Here is a 22,072-nt window from a genome sequence, read left to right as displayed (position 1 = left end):
ACTTGAATTTTTTTTAAAGCCACCTCACTGGTATTAGTTTTATTTTAACACTTGTAAAGATGAGATATTTAGTTCACTTCAGACAGTACAGTGTAATGGGTCTCATCTGTCAAGTGTTCTCAGTCAGGTAAGGTATGGATATTTATTCTGAGAGGAGACCACAGAAAATACGGTCTGTACTCAGGTTTTCATTATTTCTTACAGGACACAGATATATCAGTCAAGCTGCAGCTAAAATTGATGTGGATTTTGATTACGATGGACCTTTAATGAAGACAGAAGTTCCTGGACCACGATCTAGAGTAAGTTCCTAAAGCATAATGTATTTTTTTTCTTTAGCTGTGTTTAACTTGCTAGAAAACAAGTTTCATTCCAAACCTTAAATCTGATATGAATAAACATCTTTTCACAACAGTCTAGACCCACTTTTATCAAGAGGCTGAGAATGAAAAGCTCATGAATGAAATGCCCCTCTCTGAGAGGCAGGTCTGAATCTCAACTGCCAACTTCCCATATGAAGTAACTGAAAGCAAAAGAGCATCAGTTTGATGAAACATCTCATCAGACTTGGTTCCTTGTGCTCCTGCTGAAACAGAAACTTAGTTGGCTTTTTATGATGTGAAATAATGCTTTGGTTTTGAAATAAAACGAGTTTCAATTTGCTGGACCTTGTTTTACTCTGGCAGAGTCAGTATTTATATGTGTGATGTTTCATTTTGTTTTTTAAAAAAGGAGCTGTCTTTCTAGAAGCACTGTGCCAGAATCCCTTCTGTGTGTCTCTGGCTTCTCTTATTTTCTGATTTCTCTCTTGTTTTCTCAGTTCAGTTGATCAATATAGAAGAGGCAGCTTTCCCTTTTTGGAGATTTACAACTGAACTGTGTATGCAGCCCATGTAGCTCTGCATGCCACAGTTAATAGTTTTTGACTGTCATGGTTGCAAGATGCACTGTAAAAGTTCATGTGGCAAGTAGAGTTGCCTGGTAGGCACATAGGACTGCAAGTTTTGCATGTGATTTATGTGATCATAAAAAAGAAACATACATTCTTCTTCCGTATTTGGTAATTACATACCTGAGACTCTTTGATGTTTGTTTTTCTACAGGAATTAATGAAGCAGCTGAATGGAATTCAGGTAATTTGTCAAATTCTCTTGAGTTTGGGGAGTGTTAATACTGTGATTGCAGAACTTACTTTAAAACCCTGTTTTGTATGTTTATTTCCATACCAAACAAAAGGCAAAACACCGACTCTGGGTTTGCATGCTGAGTGTATTATGTATATATGTGCATTTGAATAAGATCTTTTTTAGTATATTTTGAATACTGCAGAGTTATTTTGCTAGGATCAGTGATTTTTCTTTAAACACTGTATGTGCCTTTTGAGTTGTTACGAAATGGCCAGTGAAAACGCAGGTATATTTGAGCTTAAAAGTCTGTTAGCCTAAGTGCGTATTGCTTTCCCAAGGTGAGCAATTCCTCAAAGTCTGTGCTTCATTTCTGTAGAAAAAGTGCATGCTTGCCCTTTTAACAGTCCCTCTTTATAAAAACAGCTTTGCAGTTAATTCCCATGCAATGAATATAATGTGTCTTTGTATCTCATCATTAGATATTTTTATCAGATTTTGCTGTATAACCATTAGTTGCACCTTCCTACACACTGCTACTTTTTAAAGCATTAATTGTTTTTTCCTTTAAGAATGCAGAAGCTGTACACTTCTTTTGCAATTACGAAGAGAGCCGAGGGAACTACCTAGTAGATGTAGATGGCAATCGCATGCTGGATCTCTACTCTCAAATTTCATCCATCCCAATAGGTAGGAGACAGTTGTACCAAAATTTTTTGCTTTGTCCTCAAGCTGTCATTTTCTTATCTCAGCCACTACCAGCGAAGTTGGTTGATTAACTAAAAAAACCCAAAGCTGATACAATGTATGCCTTGTTGCGCTCAGGGTACACCTCACTGCTGTGTATTATGTACTGGTGTTTTTGAATAGCTGAAGAAACTACAGATCCAATACTTACAGCTCACTTGAAGTACATAGTGGTAACTGGAAGAAGCTCTAGTATTAATCTTAATTTGAATATGCAAGTTCCATAATTTAGGTTGTCTTTGCTTGGATTTGTGTATTTTGTGATTCTGTAACAGTATGTTACTGTTTTAAACATTAACAAACATAACTTAAACATTTTAACATTTAATTATGTGCTTTAGTTAACATTTCTACCTCAAAGGAACTGAAAAAAGGAGTTGGCTATATGGACTCCAGTAGGATGAAACAAGACCAAACTCTGAACTGTGGTGCTGAGTGAAAGCAAAGGTGGCAGGTCAGTTAGGCTGAGGGACCAAACAAGGGACTGTCAAGTGCTCGGGAAAGTCAGTTGATTGTTTTTGTGAAGCATTTCAAGATGGAAAAGAAGCAAGGCAGAGATGTAGGCCCCAACTGCAAGGAATATAGGTTTCAGTAGGTGTTCAGTTTGTCTGTTCCTCATTCCGGTTGCTTAAAACTATGTTTCTGCAGAAGCAAAAAGAGCAGAAGTGCTGGGGTAATTTAAAAGGTAGATGTTGTGCTATGTATAGAAACAGTGATGACTCAAAATCATCCCTACAGGCCTCCTTTATTGGGAAACAGAATTTAGTGATGTTCAGGTCATTGCCAAATTTTTGGCATGTAAGACCTTGTGACTGCAATGGGTTTTCAGTTATCTCAATCTTCTTTGCAGACAGTTAATATTTTTGCTCTCGTGTAGCACCTCAATAAATGCGTAATCATTCCTGAACTCTTCAATGTTTGTAGCTTATTTTCATCAGCACAAGTTCTAGACACTTTTTATCTTTTAGAGGCTGCACTGAGATAACTTTGTCACTGCCAGTGTGGAAGTAGGGGTGAGACGAAGGAGCACAGTGCTTGCATGCCAGTGCTCGTCTAACTTAAATGGGATTGGATTTTGAGTTTCTAGGAAAGGAAGTGCATTTAATGTTCAAGACTTCCCATTTTTCACACAAGAAATGCCGAGTTGGAGAAACTAGTGTGTGATCATGTAGTTGAAGGAAAGTCAGTGCGTACTCCGAAAGAACGAAATGAAGGTTGTACAGATAGTGCACTGAGACTTTCTGACCTTCTAGTGCTTGATGGTGCAAGCATACCTCTTCTAATATGGTTTTTGTGTATAAAATATTTAAGTATTGGGCGGGAAATAGTTTAATGGGGAGAAATTCTTAAAAAATATGTTCAGCTATTTATGAACAGCTGAACAACTCCAGTGTTTATGCATCCAAAATGCTATATAGCTTTTTCTGACCTTTCATAATGGTAAGTTAAAGGAGTTGATGGCTTAACTTGTGGGGTTTTTTTCCTCATTTTTCTCCTGTTGTCTAAACAACAGTTAACATATACTGCAGTTGTCTGTTAACAGGATCTGTGTGTTATGACCAGAATCAGAGTAAGATACTGACTCTTGGACAGCCACCTCTGTTTCATTTGGCCTTGCTCATTTCTTCTCTAGCTCCTGTTGACTGCCACCCTTGTGCCAAAGGTTTGCTGTTCTTTGTAGGTTCTGTGACAGCATCTCCTGTTGGGGTTTGGACATATTTGTATCACCTTTCTCAGAACCCCTCCACTATTGTTTTGGCTCTAATAGCAACCATGAAATTATTTATTTCTGTTAGCTCATTGTAGCTTTCTAATGATGGAAAACATGTGTAAAAGGAGGTTGACTGAATGGATACCAGCCATAAATATAAACTGTGGCCAACTCTTCCTAACAGTCTTGGTTGGAAAAAGGAATGTGATTTCATGATCTATTCATTCAAACCAAGAGGTAAAGCTGCCTGATACATTCATTCTAACATCCTATCACATATCAAGGCATGGGACAGTGGTGAGTTTCAGGGTTTGAAAGGAGTGGAAAATTAAGTAAACAAAGTTGGTGTCTTTGAAATAATTTTTCCGGGCTATTTAGCTAGTTGTGTGAATTTATTTTTCTTACATCCTGTGATTTAAAATCGGATTTTGACAGTTCTCTTCTAGCTCAATTCCTTCCCTCCCAATGATAGCTAAACTTTTATCAAAGCAAATATTCAAGAAATAAAATGCAATCTGGAGAGGGAAAGCTACTTGAAATACATCCTGGATGCTGACAGGTAGAAAAGGAGATTCTCAGGTATGCAATATGAAGCCTTCTAGTCAGCTGCTGATGATAATATAATGCAACTTATAAGTGAATTTAGTATTGGAGAAAAGATGCTTTATGCTGCTTTATGCTCGATGTTGAGAGAATTGCAACTTCTGCTTACAGCATAAGTGCAGCATAGGCAGCAAAATTGGAATTCCTGCTAACATTTGCTTCAGCTGTGAATCAGAGAGGGGCTGAATTTGTACTGTCTGCGTACATTCATTCCCAGACAGCTCTTCCCAAGCCACGGAAATGAGAGCGCAGCTCTTAGCTTATAACGCTGAGTTCAGTGAGAGTGAGTTTCAAAAGCGTATGAATATATTGCCTGCAAGATAGTTAACATAACCCTTAAACATTTAAATGGAAGCTGCAATCAATTCCAGTTGGTCTAAGAACCATCTGTAATAATGCCTGATTTGGTTAAAATTGTCTGAAAACCTGATCGTTTGTATCTGTAGCACTATTAGATGTGCTTATAATGTCATATGTGACCATAACTGAACTGAGATCTATTAACTTTCTTGAGATACATATACTAGTCATGGTATGTAAGAGCAGAGGCTTCTGCAGTCTACTTTCTCTGGTTGATTGAAACTGTTGACATAGATATAAGACTCCAGTACCAGTAACTGATCCTCCACTAAGCCATCTAGTTCCTCCTTCATGTGTGGCAGTGCCTTCTTGAGGATAAGCTGGGTTTTTCTGTCCTAGAGGACATGTTCCTCAGTCACGAAGGAACTGTAGTACAGTGCTTCATACAGCTTCTCAGGTAATGGCTCTGTGATGTGTAGCAACAAGAAGGAAATGGAAATTTAATACTTAAAGGCTGACCTAAATCTAACTGAACACACAGCATTGATTTCTTTTTTTGAGTTGTACTGAATGACAAGACTATCTGAAAGCTGCAGAGGTTGCTAATAATGTCCCTCTTGGTGACAGAGTTAGGTTCTAGACTGGGACACCAAAACAACATCATAAAGTGCTTGCTATTCATCTGCGCTTATCTCTCTGCAAGTCAGTGCAATAAAACCTTTTATGAATCTGTCAGGACTCCCCAAGATTTAGTAATGATCTGTTACACGAGAATATATTCATCAGCAGAGGTTGAGAGGTGATAAGCTCCTGTGTGGAGAGATAAGAATTGAAGTATAAAAAACCTCTAGGCAAAGATGTTCTGGGCTGTTTCTTGCTGAAAAACAAAAATTAAGAGAGTCTTTTACCACATGGTTTTTGGGAAGTTGTAGCACAACATACTCCTTTAAGCCTGTACCTAATCTGTCTAATAGTTAGAAACCCCACGGAGCCAAATGCAAGAGGGGATTCTATCGACATGTTTACTAGCAAACATACCGAAACAGCAAATGGAACAATCTGTTTGTCAGTGCTGGGAAGGTCTGGTTTTGTTTGGGGAGGTGCAGAGAGGTGTAGTTTGGTATTATTGACAGCAGCCTGCTGCTCAGTTCAAATGGATTCTGTGGGCTCTCTCCACCTCCTCATTTGAGCAGCCTCCAGTTTTTTTTCCTTTTGCAGACAAGCGCATTCATGAGCCTGGAGGACTTGTACTCTCCTGTCGCATTGATCTAGACACGCAGCGAGAGTGATGAAGCAGGTGCCCTTTTCTTAAGAGCCAGCTGTCACTTCTTATAGGAATGTATTTGAGAGTGGATTCGTAAAGCTACAAACCCTTGCGTTGGTCATGGCAATGAAACAAGTTACTGTCTGTCTGCCATCTCAGCCTAGAGCTTTTTGACTTTGTCTGCCGTAGTTATGTAATAGTTATTTAACCACTTAGTTCGTCCTGGTGTTAGCTTTATGACTATGAACCCATGTACCCGTTCAGCATCTTTCTGCACGCAGACCTACTCTTTCAGAAACAGTCAGGCTTTACGGATTCTCTTTATTTTACTGGGGCCTGTTTGAGGATGCACCAGGGGAGCAGGGGCTGTCAGGAGGAAGACCAGGCCACTCAGTCTGAAGTGAGAAGAATGGGGGAGGCATCTTGTGTGGGTGGGAAAGGATAAGTTATGGGTCATAGAAGCCTTGAATTTGTGTTACGTAAGAGAAGATGCAAAGATCTTTGTGTTCTTCTTGCATCTTAACACCAGCAACAGAGCTACACGTTTTTACAAGCAATACCAGAGTTAACAGTTAAGCTTCCTAAGCAATGGTAGCTATTTATAAAAAACTTCCGTAAGGTTTAGCTTGGAGATCTCTAAAACAATATATATACTCTCAAAGGTGCTCTCAGCAGTAGCTACAGCTGCCAGTGACACAGCTTTCAACTGTGTCATTCCCTCTAGCTTAACAACAATTCTTCCTGTGACAGCAGATGCAATGCAGATTTAGTTGTCTGTGTCCCCAATAACCACTTGTATTATCTTCATAATAATTTTAACAGATTCTTTGCAGCATGGCATGCAGTTAAAACAATCTGGATATTTCCTTGTTTTGAATTAAAATATTCAAAACAGAATTTATAATTGATCTGTTAACGCAGCAGCCTAATGCTCCATTGCTCAGACAGGATAATCAGGGCTATTGTCATTCAACTAGAATGAGGAGTTCAGGGGCATGATAAGCATTTGTAATAAAATTAGAGCGGACTGACTTCTTGAGCAGTAGGGAAGATGAGGTTTCCAACTGTTTCTACAAGGGAATATAAAAGATGATGTTTATCTCTGGCTTTGGCATTTCATACATTAGAAATCAGGCTTAAAATGAAATTTTATGGGCTCCTTTGGTGAAGATTGTTTGGTTTTTTTCGCACCAAATACGTGGGTCTACCTATAAGCAAGCAAGTTATCCCGTAGAATGTCAATGGGTATAAATTAACGACCTTTGTTGTGTTAATCCTGAAGCATTCTTAGTATCTTGGTGTTTCTGGGTAAAAATTGCATCTTTTTCCAACTAAAGGTTTGTCAAAGTGAGGAAAACGGGAAGGAAAAAAAAAAAACTGGTCATGAGAAAACATGAAAAGTGCAGAATCTCCTTCTTTAATATGAGACAGCAATTTATCAAACAGGGTTTTTTTATGGTGCTGCACAGCTGACGTATGTAAATCTATGACTGAGAAGGAAAGACTTCAGACAGATGTCTTGGAATAACTAACGGGTTGTGGCGGGTTAGAGATTTGGGTGCTTATTAGTCCATGAGTTTCAAGTGCATGGCTGTCCATGTAGACAGCCTCTTCCTTCTGGTAGGATTGTTAATGATCATGCATGAACATCTGCAGTATGCAGGGGTAGAATACATATCTTCATGCGTGCAAGTAAATGTGAGTGTGTGTGGATATAAGCGAAAGCCTCGATAATGTGGAGGCCAATATGTGCCCATCTCAGAACAAGTTGGCAGCATCTTGCACAGAGAGAGTGTTTAGATAGCATTGTAGAGGATAGCGGCGATGAATGCCATCCAACTGCGACAGATGTCGAGGAGTGCTGTCAAGCCATTGGCAAAATTCTGCTGGAGTCCCAGGGCTTATCCTTGCTGGGTCTGCCACAACATGTGCTCATTGCACGCATCAGCGATGAAAAACCATCTCTGAGAACGGCACTGCTGTGCTAGTAAGGTTACCCTGCACCGTCCGGCTGCGTCTGCTGAGGGACAAAAAGCCCTTGCTGGTATTTTGTTAGTACATTGTAATGCACTGAAATTACAATTGCTAAACGAGCTTTCTTCAGGAAATCGGTAAATAGGTGGATTTTTGCCTGTCAGTCTCCTATGGTCAGCTGCCAGAGACCAAGGAACTGCATGGGAGGAAAGCGTAAAGGGGGGAATATATGTTTCTAAGTTGATTGTACAATGAGGAAAAATCCAATCAGTTAAAAAGCACAGTGGGGGGAAAAAAGCTCTGTTATTGTGCTAGGAATAATCAGTCTGATATTCAAGGACAGTAAAAATTGCTGTGAGACTAGAAATGTAGCACCAGCTACTGTAAATGGACACGGCTGCACAGGGAGCTTCCCTCTGTGGTTCAGAGTGTCAGAAACTGTTTCTGAAATGCATGTTGGGTGGTCAGTGCTCAGTGAGAGCTATGTAAGTCAAGCAGACCGGGGTTACGGTGAGCGAGAACGGTAAGCACCCTGCTTCAGGTGGGAGAAACTGGAGATGCTTCTATACCACAGCTAAATGGTGACCAACAGAAACAACAGCTTGTGGGCTGCATTGGCAGAAAGGGATTTCTGCTCTTAACTGAGGGAGAGGTTCACACGTTGTACTGTAGAGAAACCAGATATATGTGGGAAACCTAGAAAGGAGAGCAAGCAAGCATTTAATAATGTTGGTCCCGCAGAACTTGGTAGAAACTATGATGTTTCAATCAGGCCCTATCAGGCAAAAGAACCATGTCATATTCATTTATTTGTGTTCAATTTTTAACTTTCAGTACTAAAATATGTTTTGCTATTGCCTGACACAAAATTTGTACCAAAGTTCCAGATAATATATTCTGTAAAAGAAGCAAGGCTTGTCCTACTTGGACAGAAGTTCTATTATTAATAGTTAAAACATACACAAGTTACACAGAAACAGTAAAGCATTAAGTTAAGGTTATTCTCTCAGTTATGCTTTACATTGGTTTATTGAACCCAGATAGAAATAACTGTTTTCTTTCTTTGTTCTTTTTAATTAGGTTACAGCCATCCCTCTCTGATAAAGCTTCTACAGCAGCCACAGAACTTGGTAAGTGAATTAAAACATTAAGTGCTTGAAAGAGCCTTCTCCCTCCTTGTGGCGGTCTTTCTTATTTTTTATTAAACTGATAATGAATGCTTAATGACTCAATTTAAAGTATGGTAGGATCTGCTTTCTTTATTTCTCACTAGATGAAAGGCGTTTGGTAGTGTTTAAGAAAACACCAAAACCTCTGTGAAGCTTTACAAGAAGTAAACATTTGGGTGATGCAAGCACTTGATATGTTTGCAGCCAGTTTTAACTCATAGTTCAAGCATAGTGTTTCCAATTAATCACTTTAGCAATGTTCTTGAGTGAAGATTTTTGAGCCTGAAAGCAAGCAGAAGTTCTTGAGAGACAATACAGTATTTTGAATATGAAAATGGTGCCCTAAATCTGGAATGCTATGATGCTGTAGGTGGTTGGGTTTTTTGGCGGAGGTGGGGGGAGGTGGTAGTGGCTGGTTCCCATCTCCTAAGTACTAAGTTGACTAAACCATTGATACGTCCTTGAAAAATTAAAATCATTAGACTAGAGCAACAGGATTATTTCAAAACAGAGTAACTGCTTCTTAAATAAAGTATCTTCCTGTTTTCCTGAACAGTATATGGATAGTAATTGGAAATAACCTGGATTAAATTATGGAAGTCTTTGAAATGAAGTTGCATTCTATTTCAAGCTTCATTTTTTCACTGCTTGGACAGAAGTTTTGGATTCAATAATGATTTTGTGCGTTTTTTTAAATTGTAACTTTTTTTGGCACAATAGCTTATATATATAGTATATGGATAAACGGAGCTCACTGGCTTTTGACTGCACATCACTAGATCCTTGTTGGTTGTACTGACTTTAGTGATTGAGCCCGCGGTTCTGCAAACCGTAACACGTGTCCACGCTGCCTGCAAGGGCATAGCTCATGTGGGCCAGTTCTCTCTCATACCTGCATTTCCCTTCCTAAAGAGCCTCCTGGCTCACTCCAGCAGAGTGTAAATCCAGAGCCAGCATGTCAAAGAAGTGAGTTCCCTGAGCTGATTTGCTTTATGGAGTTCTCACTTCTTCAGGATGAGAAATTCAGCCTTCCCCAGAACTAAAATACGTCAAGTTTTTAAAAAAACACCGGAACTAGAAATGGCTGGAGTTATCAAAGGCAGATCTGGGTATCATGGAAGCGCTAATATTCCTAAATACTTATATTAACTTGTAAAAACTATTTCTGAGGAGATAACCATACCTTCATTATAACGCAGCAGTAGGCAAAGTCAGATTTAAAAAAAAAAAAAAAACAAACCCAAAACCAACAAAAAAGCAAAACCAAAAAACCCTGTTGTCTGGTGGCAGTTGCTAATTTATCCACTGGAAAAGGGAAGTTAGCAGGCTGCCAGCTTAGAAGCCTGCGGTAAAAAGGAACTGCCTCCAATGTCCAAAACAAATGGTGCAGCCAGGACCCCTCTCTCCCACCCATGAGCATCAAAGATGTTACTGGTACCCTGTTCCGATTTCCGAAACCTGCGCTGATTCAGTGGAGGGTGGCACTCAACCTCTTAGTCTGTCCCTGACTGCGCACCTAGGATTTCTGCAGGCTTTAGCCTGGGCACAGCGTAGGCAGGATGTCAGTTTTGCTGTGCCAAGGCCAGAGAGCTGTGAAGAGCCAGGATTTGTGCAAACCTCGCTGCAGACCGAGTGTGTGCTGGGGTCTGACAGCAGATAAAGTGCCAGCTTTATTGTGAAAGTACTTTTTTTGAGTAATACACACTGAGGGTAGGGCCCTTGTTTAATGTTAACAATGGGATCGGTGTTTTCTTATAGGGATTTTTTGTTTGGTTGGTTTGTAATGCTCCATGTACCCTCTTTATAGCCAGCTATAAAGGACAGAGTACGCGTCCGTTCATTTGAGACCATAGCAGCTTGATGTCAATGTTCTTTTTTTCTCAGTACTGAGTATCTCATTAACAACAAAAGAAAAATACACTTTTCTGCTTAATGGCAAATGTTGTCAACTGACTGTGACAGCCCATAATCAAATTCACAACAAATTTATGGTCTCCTATCTCTAACGTTGTATGAATATTTACTTCTAAACTGAGATAAAAAGTCAAGTAAGATTTCATATACATGCCAAACAAAAACTTGGTGTTAATCTGTCAGTAACATCCTTGCTTAGGTGGTTTTTTAAGCTTGAGTCTGTTGAAACAAACATTGTTTTGGAAGTAACGCACTTGTACAAGTTACGAAGTCCTAGCTCATACTCTGTTATATCTTGTGTGATATTTGGTTTTCCCTAAGAATTCTGATGAAATGTTCTTGCAGGTGCAGTGTGACCACTCACACCTCTTGCTGTGGTCCACAGGTCTGAATAAATGAGTGTGTGTATTGAGGAGAAAGACTGAAGGATGCTGATAAATGTGCAAACTTGAGTTGCACTGAAAATACGAATGTTTTGGGGGAGGCAGTCTGTCCCTTCTGGAGACCCATAAAGACTTAGGTCATCGAAGCTCAGCCTTTAATTTCAACGATGACTTGTTATAACAACAACAAGAAAAACAACAAACAAACAAACAAAAGGGGCAAATAATGCTGCTTTGCAGTTGGCAGATTTATTGAGCTTGTCCTTTCCTGAGCAAATTTAATTTAAAATAAAAAGTAGCACATTGTGAATCAAATAAGATTACCTACAAAGAGTAAGAGCAATGATGAATCAATTTTAATCCATGACAATGAATTTAAATTAATTGCGTAAAGATGACAAATTCATCTCCATTAGTGGACTGGGGAGACTGAGGGGTTTTTTCCAGAGCTGCTCTTTAGAAACGCCTGTGTGGGCAGCAGGCTCAGCTTTCCTACCAGCTGCTGTTCACTGCCACCAAAATTACCTTTCTCGATGGTGTGAATCCTGATGTTGTGAGTTCATAGCACCAATGGGACAAATCAGTTGGAAGGGACCTCAGGTGGTCTTTTGCCCAACCTCCTGCTCAAAGAGGGTCGGCTGTGAGATCAGACCAGGTTGCTCAGGGCTTTATCTGGGGTCTTGAAAACCTCAAAGGAGGGAGACTGCACAACCTCTTTGGGCAACCTGTTCCACTGCTTCACTGTTCTCCTGGTGAAAAAGCTTTTCCTTATACCCAGATCAGTACCTCTCATGTTTTGATTTATGCCCATTGCTTCTCATCTTCCCATTGACGAGCCTGGAGCCTGGCTCCACCTTCTCAGTAACCTCCGAACAGGTATGGGAAGGCTGCCTTCCTGTAGTCACTTCTGTGATTACCAAGGCTCTTGCAGCAACACAGATTCAGTTCTGCTGACAGACAGAAGGGGTATGTTTGGAGAAGAGAATTCTGGGAAGCAGACATGAGTTCAACCAGGTGGTTTCCCGGTAGGCTATGGAATTCCACTGTTAGGAGGGGCCACATTACATCCATGAAGACTATTTCAGCGTGAGTGGCTCCTGGTCCATGTCAGACCTCAGTCAGGAAATGGAAAGGAGAAAACTGGGGAACTAGAAATCTGCTCACGTAATGCACAGTAAAGAATGTACCTATAATTCAGGCTGAGGCACTGAGAAGGGTGACCTGGCAAACTGAAGGCCCTAGAACAGGAAATACTTACCAGTAAATCAGCAAGCTTCATGAGAACAGTACAAGGTTGAAAAGGAATTTCACCAACGTGTCTGGATATATCATGGTCAATGTTCTTGAGCTTGATTAAATGCGTGTTGCTGAGTAGTGAGGTAATAACATGCAGGGTATCTTCTCACCGATGTCCTCACCGCACTGCCCGTTACTGTACATGCCAGAGGAGTCTAGAAGGGAGACAGCATGCCTGTGTGCACAAGTGTTTTGCCAGGAATCTATTTTATTGTAGTGTTGTGTTGCTGATTCTTGCATGTGTGTTATCTTTCTCAGATGTAGCCCCTATCCTTTAAGTTTACCTTTGTTGTGTTCTCCCAAATCCCTCTGGAATAGTATCTGGAGGATGTTTCTAACCACAGCGTTCTGAAATGGTCAGTCTTGAAGCTCAGTAAGGAAGAAAGTGCTGCTATGCTAATTGAATTTAGATTTAGCTGCTGAAACTGAAGGCAAGTAATTAAAATTTTAAAGTGTATTTCCTGTGTATAAAGAAGATTGAGATTGAGCAACTAAAATGGCAATATTGAAGAGGAAATGTCAGTATCAGTTAGCATGCACCTTTTCTGAGGTGTCCTGCAAGAGTAAGGTATTAAGGATTAGACAGAAAAACATATTCTAAGACATTAATATTATTCCCTGGTTTTAAAACTCCTTGTGCCATGACTACAAATTTCCGACTGGTATTTGTAATTAGAATAAAATGTAACTGCCATGATATCAACATGGTATTTTTCATGTGATAGGAAAACCTAACAATTTCTCTTCCTCTGTCTTTGTAGAGCACTTTCATCAACAGACCTGCCCTAGGGATTTTACCGCCAGAGAACTTTGCAGAAAGACTGAAGGAATCTTTGTTATCAGTAAGTTTGAGATAGCAGTGATGAGTTACCATGTTCTGTGTTTAGGGACACGGGCGTATCAAGGGATGTTATGGATTTTCATAGGGAACATCACAGATGAGCTGTTTGTCCCCCTGCCTTCCCACTGCAAGTAATGAGATCGAAGCTTTTTCCCCGACTGGACAGCTGAATGTGAGAGGGTGACGTGTCTGCTCTGCACAGATACTGCCTCTTTCATTCTGGATTCAAGAACTGATGAGAAAACACGTTTTCACTAACTTCTGTTCACTGTGCTTTCATAAGAGATAGTGGAATATGTGGCTTCTGTTTGTCTGGATATAAATTTGAAGATCCTTGGGACTGAAACTGAGTCGAGCCCTCTCAGCTGCAGTTGAAATTGGCTTTCCTAATCCTAGGCATGGTTGGTCTCCCGTTATAATGAAGCTCATGACATTAAGTACTGATCAGTATTATCATCACTTTGCACTATACTTTGCTTATTATTTTCTGTCTTCATTGACAGGTGGCTCCGAAGGGCCTGCCACAGGTGATCACCATGTCTTGTGGGTCCTGCTCTAATGAAAATGCCTTTAAAGCAATATTTATGTGGTACAGAGTGAGTAACATGATGTTTTTGTAGATTTAGATATAGAAATGAGTATTTATTCATCATCAGAACTGTTACTGTAAAACAAAGTAAGGATTGGAGGTTGTCTTGTTCATATTTATATTCAACCTAGTATAAAATCTTTATTCAAAAGTCTTCATCTAAGCTTTCACTTTATATTGACACAACTTTAGATAGTATAAAGAAAAGGAAATAAAATACTGACTGCAATCTGCATGTAAGAGCCACAGTCAGTGTCTTCATTGGCTCTAATTTGGAATACCAGCATTACTAATTTGTGGTTCAGCCATAAATGCATTGGTTACAACTACAGGAAAACTATCTGTTGGGTTGGGGTTTTGTTTGGGTGTTTTTTGGTTTTTTTTCAGAACAAGGAAAGGGGCCATAATAACGTCACAAAAGAGGAACTGGAATCTTGCATGATTAACCAGGTAACATTTGTTCTTTACCACACCTACAGACGCACCGTTGGCTCGGGTTTGTAAGGGAAGATTGGCAGGAAAAATTGGCTTTACTATCTCTGAAGTGGAATCTTGGTTTTGTAAATTTAGGAAATGGTGAAATACAAACTGCTCCTAACAAATATCAGGACCTGCTGCTTGTGTTCTTTTGCATCCTTCCCAGTTGTGAATCTTGGGAAGATCCTTTTTTCATGACATTTTGCTAGAGGGGAGCCCACGTGATGGATTGGTCCATGGAGATCATTAATACATGGAAAAGTTTACAAATAATAACAAGACATTCTAATTTTTTTTTTTTTAGAAGTTGTGATTTTATGGCTTAAAACTGATCAAGGGGTTGGTTAGAATTTGACTGACTAAATGTTAACAACAGGCAGGATGAGGAAATTGAGATGCAGCTGATAAACCTCTGAAGTCCTATTCACCTTCAACTGAGGTGGTCTTGCTCGTGCCAGTCACAAATCTGAACACGCAACAATAGCAAAAACCGGAGTATTTAATCTCGTCTTTGGGATAAATACGTTAAAAATTAATAACCTGCTGGTCCCAGCCTAATCTTTAGCACTTCTGTAGTGACGAGCATTCAGTTCATTCACATGGGATTAGGGAACTCATTTGGCTTTTAAAATGAGGAGGGTTCTTACAGGGTTTTTTTTTTGTCTTCAGAATTATTTTTTAAGTTCTGTGATTTTGCTTCCAGCATGGTCAGACAGATGGCTGTGCCAATACAAATAAGAGGATGGCACATCATGACCTGAAGGAGCAGGAATTTTATAAGATGACCAAAGACTTGTAAAACTAATGATCACTTTTTGTCCAGGTTTAGCTATCTAAACATTAGGATTCCTCTTTGAGCTAGTTGTCTGAGTTCTCGTTACAGTTGGGGGAGGGGACGGATTTGAGAGGGCAACTCCATCCCTCTTTCTGGGGAGGATCCTCCAGAATCCAGTTATAAATATTGGAGCCTTGACCCTGTAGCTGAGTGTGGGGTACAAGACTCAAGGTGTAAACAGAGTGTGTAAGTGGTGCCAGTCCTCTTGCTTGCAGGATAAGAGAGAGGCATAAAGAAAGAGAATTTGTATTTTTAGAGGGGGTGGGGGGTCAGCCCACGTATATCCTTTTACTAAATTCCAGACAGTATACAGTTTGCATGTCTTTTGTCATGGTTCCTTCTCATTCTTGGTACAGCGAGTCATCAGGGATGCATGGGGCGTCCGGCACGGGGCAGCCCCGGCCTCTCCTCGCAGAGCCCCCGCAGCCCCCGATGCCACACCTGGGCACGGCCACCCCCTACACACGTGCTCCTAGTTTGTACAAAAGGGGCCGATTGTACTTAGTGTTCAGCCTTTGTGTGAGCTCATGTGGGAAGTGATATTATGATACAGTATAAATTGCCAAGTATTCATTAGTATTAATGATGTATTTTAGGAGGTCAGGCAGTTTTTAGGGGAGGACAAATGTATTTGTTTAAGTGGGTAAATACGACACTTTGCGGTGCCTGATGGTTGAAGAGGAAACCGGTCAGCATGCTGCGAGAGGCAGCAGCTTGGGTCCAGCCATCCCGCTGCGCTCTGGCTGTGGGTTTGGGTCTGGGCTGCGTCAGGCGCCCGCAGCTGGGCGGGCGGCAGGGTCACCGCGCTGACTGCCCGCCTCTCTGCTCTGCTTGCAGCCCCCCGGCTGCCCCGACTACGCCATGCTCTCCTTCATGGGCGGCTTCCACGGAAGGACCCTGGGTAAGCAAAGCACTGCCGGCAGCGCCTCCCTTGCCTTGGCCTCCTCTCGGCCGCTGCAGTAAGCGGTCAACTCGCTCTAGTTTGTGAAAAGTGGTTTTTTCCTTAGACAAATAGTACCAGTGGAGAAGCTGTAGGTTTATTGAAGGTTTGCCTTGGAAGCCCCACCAGTACTGAAACAGAATATTTGAGTGACAGTGGAAATTCATTTTGTATTTTTTGAAAATTTATTTTCAGAGGTCTCTTATTCTCATTCTGAATGCAAGGTTTCCTGTCTATACTAGTAAAAATCTAACTCCTGGGGTAAAATCACCACAACATACCAACGAGATGTCACTCATTTTTACCATTTTGTATTGGCTCAGTCCCTGTTCTAAACACGTTACCCAAGAGTGCTGTAATTCTGAGCTTTGCGAGCAGTTGTCTTTGGACAGGTGAAACCCATCTTGTCTGAGCAACCTGTTCAGATTGACAGAGGTTCTCCTGTTCTTCTGGAACAGTGCATGTGGAAACTGATGCTTAAAAGCTAGAGCAATCCACTTCAGCTGGACAAAATCCAACTACCCAGTATTTCAGAAAATAAAAACGTAGAGCAATAAAGAGAATTCTACAGTCCTGGTGTCAGGCAATTTTTCACATCTTGGTAGCTTTTTTCCTGTATTGTTCCTGCTCAGGTATTATTTTAATTTCTGGTTTTCTGCGTTTAGGTTGCTTAGCTACAACTCACTCTAAAGCAATTCACAAATTGGACATTCCATCGCTGGACTGGCCCATTGCTCCATTTCCACGGCTAAAGTATCCTCTGGAAGACTTTGTGAAAGAGAATCAACAGGAAGAAGCCCGTTGTTTAGAGGAGGTAAAAAATTCACTGGCAGCTTTCTGTTGGTTTTGTTTTGAAATAATGAATAGTGTTAGTAGGATTAGCTGCTTTTCACTAGAAGAATGTTTTCAGGGTTTGGAACAGCATGTGATTAAAACAGCATTCACTGTTGTTTACGGTCAGAAGTTTGTCCCTGCCTTTCAGAACAGCCAGCTTACTGTGAATTAGAGGTCTACATGAATCATACCAAAGTGAAATTTCGCGTGCAGGAGGAGTTTGTTATATCACAGTGAACTTGTCTGCCAGACTTGCAAAGGGACATGGACTAAGAGAGAGCACAGTGTGTATAATCCTCTGCAAAGAGACCCTGTAACAGTATTTCAGGTTTTTCAGCTTTTCTGCGGTAGCCTTCTGGCATAAGGCTCTGATCCTACCTATGGCTGCAGGAGTGAGTGGGCAGGGACTCTGTGCCTTCCCTAGCCCAGGAGAAAGGAAAGGTGGGCAGAGCAGAGCCTAAGGGAGGCAAACCGTCCCCAGGTGCCAGAACCATGGGATTCCCTGTTGGGCTCACTGGGCTCCAGGATCTGCCACTTGCAAGGGCTCACTCTTGAGAGCCGGTGGTGGGGAGCAAGGCACAGCGTGCCCTCTGACTGGAACAGAAATGGTGCTCAATCTGGAGCATCGTAACCGGCTACAGAGGAGGGGGCTGTGGTGCGCCGAAGGGAGCGCAGCAGCACTCCGTGGCTGCGCAGAGCTGGATCGAAGAGACTTCTTCAAACCTGCCTAACTTGAGAGAAAACGCAAAGCACAGCAAATTGTCTTCCCTGTTTTTGCTCCACAGTAGGTTGGGGTGGGGGTATTGTGATGCAAAAATTTATCCACAGACTTGAAGCCGTTATTTTAAAAAACAAAATAAAAAGCCGAACGTTTTCTTTGAAAGTCTGGGAATTGGCTTACTGGCGCCCTTTGCAAACAGTTGCTTTATACAGCCTGCACAGGTTGTGGGCCCTGAAAGCTGTAAGTGGTTTTTCAAGTACAAATGACATTAGTAATTGCAGCAACTAGCACTACAAGGTTAATTAAAACCTCTCTGTAAGCCCCTTATCAGCAACAGGATTTATGCACTATTTCATCTGATTTATTTTAAAGTATAGGAAGTGGGTGACTAGAAAAAGCAAATTTACCAGATTACCTTCTTTAATACATTAGCTCAGTCTTGTTTTCTGACACAAAGTCTGTTTTCTTCTGTACTGCTTATGTGGAATGACAGCAATGGTATAGCAAGCTACAGTGGTTTCCACCATACTTTCAGCTGAAATTTGCTAGAGCTTTCACACCATTGTAGATAAATGTCCAACTAGTTACAGTGTGTTTAGGGTATGAGTTAAAGTTAAGCATTATTCAGGAACAAGTGGGCAGTGTTAAATCCTGGAGGAACTACTTGTTAATTCCGTACGCTTCCTGACACCTTTATAACCAGGAATGTCTATGAAAAGTTGATGTTTTGTTGCTGAGATTTAATCTTTCTGGCAGGAAATGTGCGAATGTCCTGAAAGGAGAATGTACCGTAAATGTTTGATTTACAGGTGGAAGACCTGATTGTAAAGTACAGGAAAAAGAAGAAGATTGTGGCTGGAATCATTATAGAACCAATACAGTCAGAGGGTGGGGACAATCATGCGTCAGATGACTTCTTCAGAAAGCTACGAGATATTGCCAGAAAGGTAATCAAATATTTTACTGTTCACTCAGCAGTAGCTAAACACCTTGTGGGTGTCTCCAGGGCCCTTCTCCCCTGCCCCAGGCACTTTGAGAGCTTCACAGGCCTCTGCAGTAGCAGCTGGGGCAGTTATCTATGTGTGTTCAGATGCAAGCAACCCCTTGTCAGCACAGTATTGTCTCTTCCATTTGATGCACACCTAGTGGTTTCCTCAGTCCAATGAATTGTCTTCCAATGGCCAAGTGAGAGAGAAATTACTCTGATTCATTAACTATGGATTTCGCAGTAGTGTTCTTTAAATTATAATGCCTATTTGTTGAGGGGGTTCAAACAATTTCAGAAGAGGCAGGTTTGGAAAAGGGCAATTTTTTGTTGACATACTTGTTTTTAATTGCAAAAGAAGCTGGAACACAAAATGAGTCCAACGTAAGTGCTGATGTTCCAATAAAACAATGGAAAGGACCTATGTCTCGATACTTGGAATGTGAATTTACCCGTCTGGAAGAGATGACCCTCAATAAGACCTACTCCATGCTTTTTTCACCCTCAAAACATTTGTGTGCGTACAGAGAAGAGTATAGGTGACATCTGGAAAATTCTGTTCTGCTATGAGAAAAAGCAGCTTTTCCCATTGTTGACAGCTGCTCGCGCAACGGTGACACAGTAAATAAGGTGAAATGAAAAGGTTATCCCTGTCTAAAATGAGATGCTGCCAAAAGTACTTACCAATTGTTTTTAATTACAATATCATGATACAGCTTGCTCTCCCTGTCCCAAAGTTTCAACAAAATAGTCCTTTGCACAAAAAAACCATGTTGCCAGGTAAAATGAGTAGCTCTTTCGGCAGACTCACCTGAAAAGGCAGCTCTTCCAGGATCATTGTAGGCCCCTAGACTGAACCAATCATACTGCTGGTATTGCCCTTGTGCCACAAATGCCTGACTCAGATTGGAGGCAGAGACTTCTATTTAAAACAAAGAAAAGTCCTAGAAATGACGTTCTACTTCTCTCAGAGGCTTTGTAAATGCCACCCAGACTCCTCCCAGATGTTTTCAGGTATCCTCTAGAAACGTTCAAGACTATATAAAAACATGTACTTTGTTTGTGAATTTAGGTAGAAAATATGTTTCTAGTGCCTTTCTGAAAAAAATAGCTGCATTTTTAATTGTGAAATCTAATGCACAGTGAGTGGCACTGTTATAGGGGGATGTTGCATGTAATTGGCTTGTATTTATCTGTTCACTAAGGGAGGTATTTTTGTTTTGGAAATGTGGACTCAACGTTCCCTGCTCTTTGCATCTATCCCGCAGCATGGCTGTGCATTCTTGGTGGATGAGGTGCAGACGGGTGGTGGCTGCACAGGAAAATTCTGGGCACATGAACACTGGGGCCTGGACGACCCAGCTGATGTGGTAACATTCAGTAAGAAGATGATGACAGGAGGATTTTTCCACAAAGAGGAGTTCAGACCAAATGCTGTAAGATTTTCAGTGAAACTTGGACTCTGTGCTAGCTGGTGGCCTATTTGTGAGAAGCTATAATGTCCATGAGAGAGACAAGCTTTCCTTCAGTAATGCAGGTTCAGCTAGATGGAGCTGCTATTTCATAGATACTTGCCTTGTGCTTACACAGAAGTTGTCATCCCTTCTTCACTTTTATTCCAGTTGCTGTCACAAAGGACATAAGGGTGGTGGGAGGGCATGGAGAACTGGGTTTAGCCTGATGAACTAACCTTCAGTACAAAATCCAACCACAAACTGACACCTTTTTCTGTAGGGCAGCTTGGTGTTTTCAGACCTTGTACGTCAGCATTACGGATTCTGTCAGCAAGATTTCTTCTTTGCATTAATGACATTTTAGATGTAATAAATGAAAAAAGAAAATTAAGAGTGACAACATAAAGCTTGAATGTAAAACCTGTATAGATGATGCTGATTTCCATGCCATCTATAGCCATGTTTCAATGAGATGTCAGAGCAGCAAGACAGAATGCACTAAATTTGTAGCAAACGTAGTTGCTCTTTGTTTCCGCTCAGCAGGGCAGATGTATTTTGCTCTGACAACAAAAAAAGGGCGTTGGTGAGATTAGTGCGTGCTTTTTCATACACCAGATGTTTGCATTACCAGTTTGATGGCTTACTTTTCTTTATTATAGTGATTTGCCTGTTAACATGTTCCACAACTCTCTTTCCACCCTTTCACAAGCCCTATCGGATTTTTAATACCTGGCTTGGAGATCCATCCAAGAACCTTATGCTTGCTGAAGTCATCAAGGTTATTAAAAGAGAAGACCTTCTAAACAATGCAACCCACGCTGGGAAAGCACTGCTGACTGGGCTGCTGGATTTACAGGTAAAATATCTGGAAGGATTATAGATAAGAAGGAGAATTTGCTCATCAGGTAGGATCTGACCTAATCCAGTTTAAACACTTGGACTGAGGAACTCCAGCTGGGAACTAGACCATAACCATAACTTGCTGGTTTAGGTACTTCAATGCAAGCCTGAATGACTGTGTCCCATTTTGAACTGAAGTAAACTTTCTTTTACTGACTTAAGGATGCTGGTTTTGTATAGCTTAATCCAAAATAAAGGGTGACGCCCAAAATATCTGAGGGTATGAACTGCAGCTAGTTAAATTATTTTGCTAGAAGTCCCTGTTATCACAAGCAGCTAGCGTATCATTGTCCCAAAAGTTCTTTCTAAAGGAAAGTGCCTTCATATTTTGTAACAATTCTGTCGGGCTGCTGAAACAAGAAAAATGTAGCTTTCCCTCCCTTGACTAAGGGAAATTGATTCACAGCTTCAACTGTGGAACCCCACATGAGAAGGAAAATCAGCCAGGCATTTAAGGGCAGGCTTGCAGATGCTCACCTCTCAAAAGGCACTTTGTGCACCGGTAGCACAGGGTAAGCCCAAATACAGTCTCTGTTCTCTCCACATCTTCAAGGCATAGCAAGCAGGAGAACACAGAAAATTATAATCTTCCTACTTTGGCAGGCCAGTACTACTCCAAAAAAGATGAGGATTGTAACTGATAGTAAGTGAAGCAGGTAATACTAGCAGGTGTCTTAGTGCAGCATAAGAATGAGCTGGTTTCTAGCCCCATTCCAGATTGCTTATGCTCAGGTTTTCCTGGAGTGCATTTTAGATGTAAGGGGCTTTACGCTCGCCTTAGGAGGCTCCAAGTAAGATTTTACTTGACCCAGCTCAGGGGTGCAAATTCATTCGCACTTCTGCTCAGATGCTCACCTGCTTTGAGGGGAGAACCTGCCTGCTGTGGGGCTCTGCGGTCCGTGGCTATTCGGACCCTTGTCAGAAAGGGGTGAACAGGACACAAGGTTATGTGTGAAATCCAGCCTCTGCAATAGCTCCACTCCACTCCACCAGAACGGAGGCGGCAGCAGG

The 22,072-nt window shown here is 41.2% G+C and overlaps 1 protein-coding gene across 1 annotated transcript in view; it reads left to right on the top strand.

Moving 5' to 3' along the window:
* ABAT (4-aminobutyrate aminotransferase) overlaps window positions 1-22,072 on the top strand; it is a 61,639-nt gene that overhangs the window by 35,847 nt on the left and 3,720 nt on the right. The window contains exons 3-14 of the mRNA XM_059826177.1: window positions 205-302; window positions 1,104-1,133; window positions 1,697-1,814; window positions 8,804-8,853; window positions 13,247-13,327; window positions 13,830-13,922; window positions 14,303-14,365; window positions 16,065-16,128; window positions 16,833-16,981; window positions 18,532-18,669; window positions 19,976-20,143; window positions 20,871-21,017. Of these exons, the coding sequence (XP_059682160.1) occupies window positions 205-302; window positions 1,104-1,133; window positions 1,697-1,814; window positions 8,804-8,853; window positions 13,247-13,327; window positions 13,830-13,922; window positions 14,303-14,365; window positions 16,065-16,128; window positions 16,833-16,981; window positions 18,532-18,669; window positions 19,976-20,143; window positions 20,871-21,017 (1,199 nt within the window). The remainder of the gene's footprint in view (window positions 1-204; window positions 303-1,103; window positions 1,134-1,696; window positions 1,815-8,803; window positions 8,854-13,246; window positions 13,328-13,829; window positions 13,923-14,302; window positions 14,366-16,064; window positions 16,129-16,832; window positions 16,982-18,531; window positions 18,670-19,975; window positions 20,144-20,870; window positions 21,018-22,072) is intronic.

The sequence above is a fragment of the Gavia stellata genome, chromosome 18, assembly GCF_030936135.1.
Source record: "Gavia stellata isolate bGavSte3 chromosome 18, bGavSte3.hap2, whole genome shotgun sequence".
NCBI lineage: Eukaryota > Metazoa > Chordata > Aves > Gaviiformes > Gaviidae > Gavia > Gavia stellata.
Note: the sequence above shows the minus strand (reverse complement) of the source record. Positions and strands in the feature narration are given on the sequence as shown.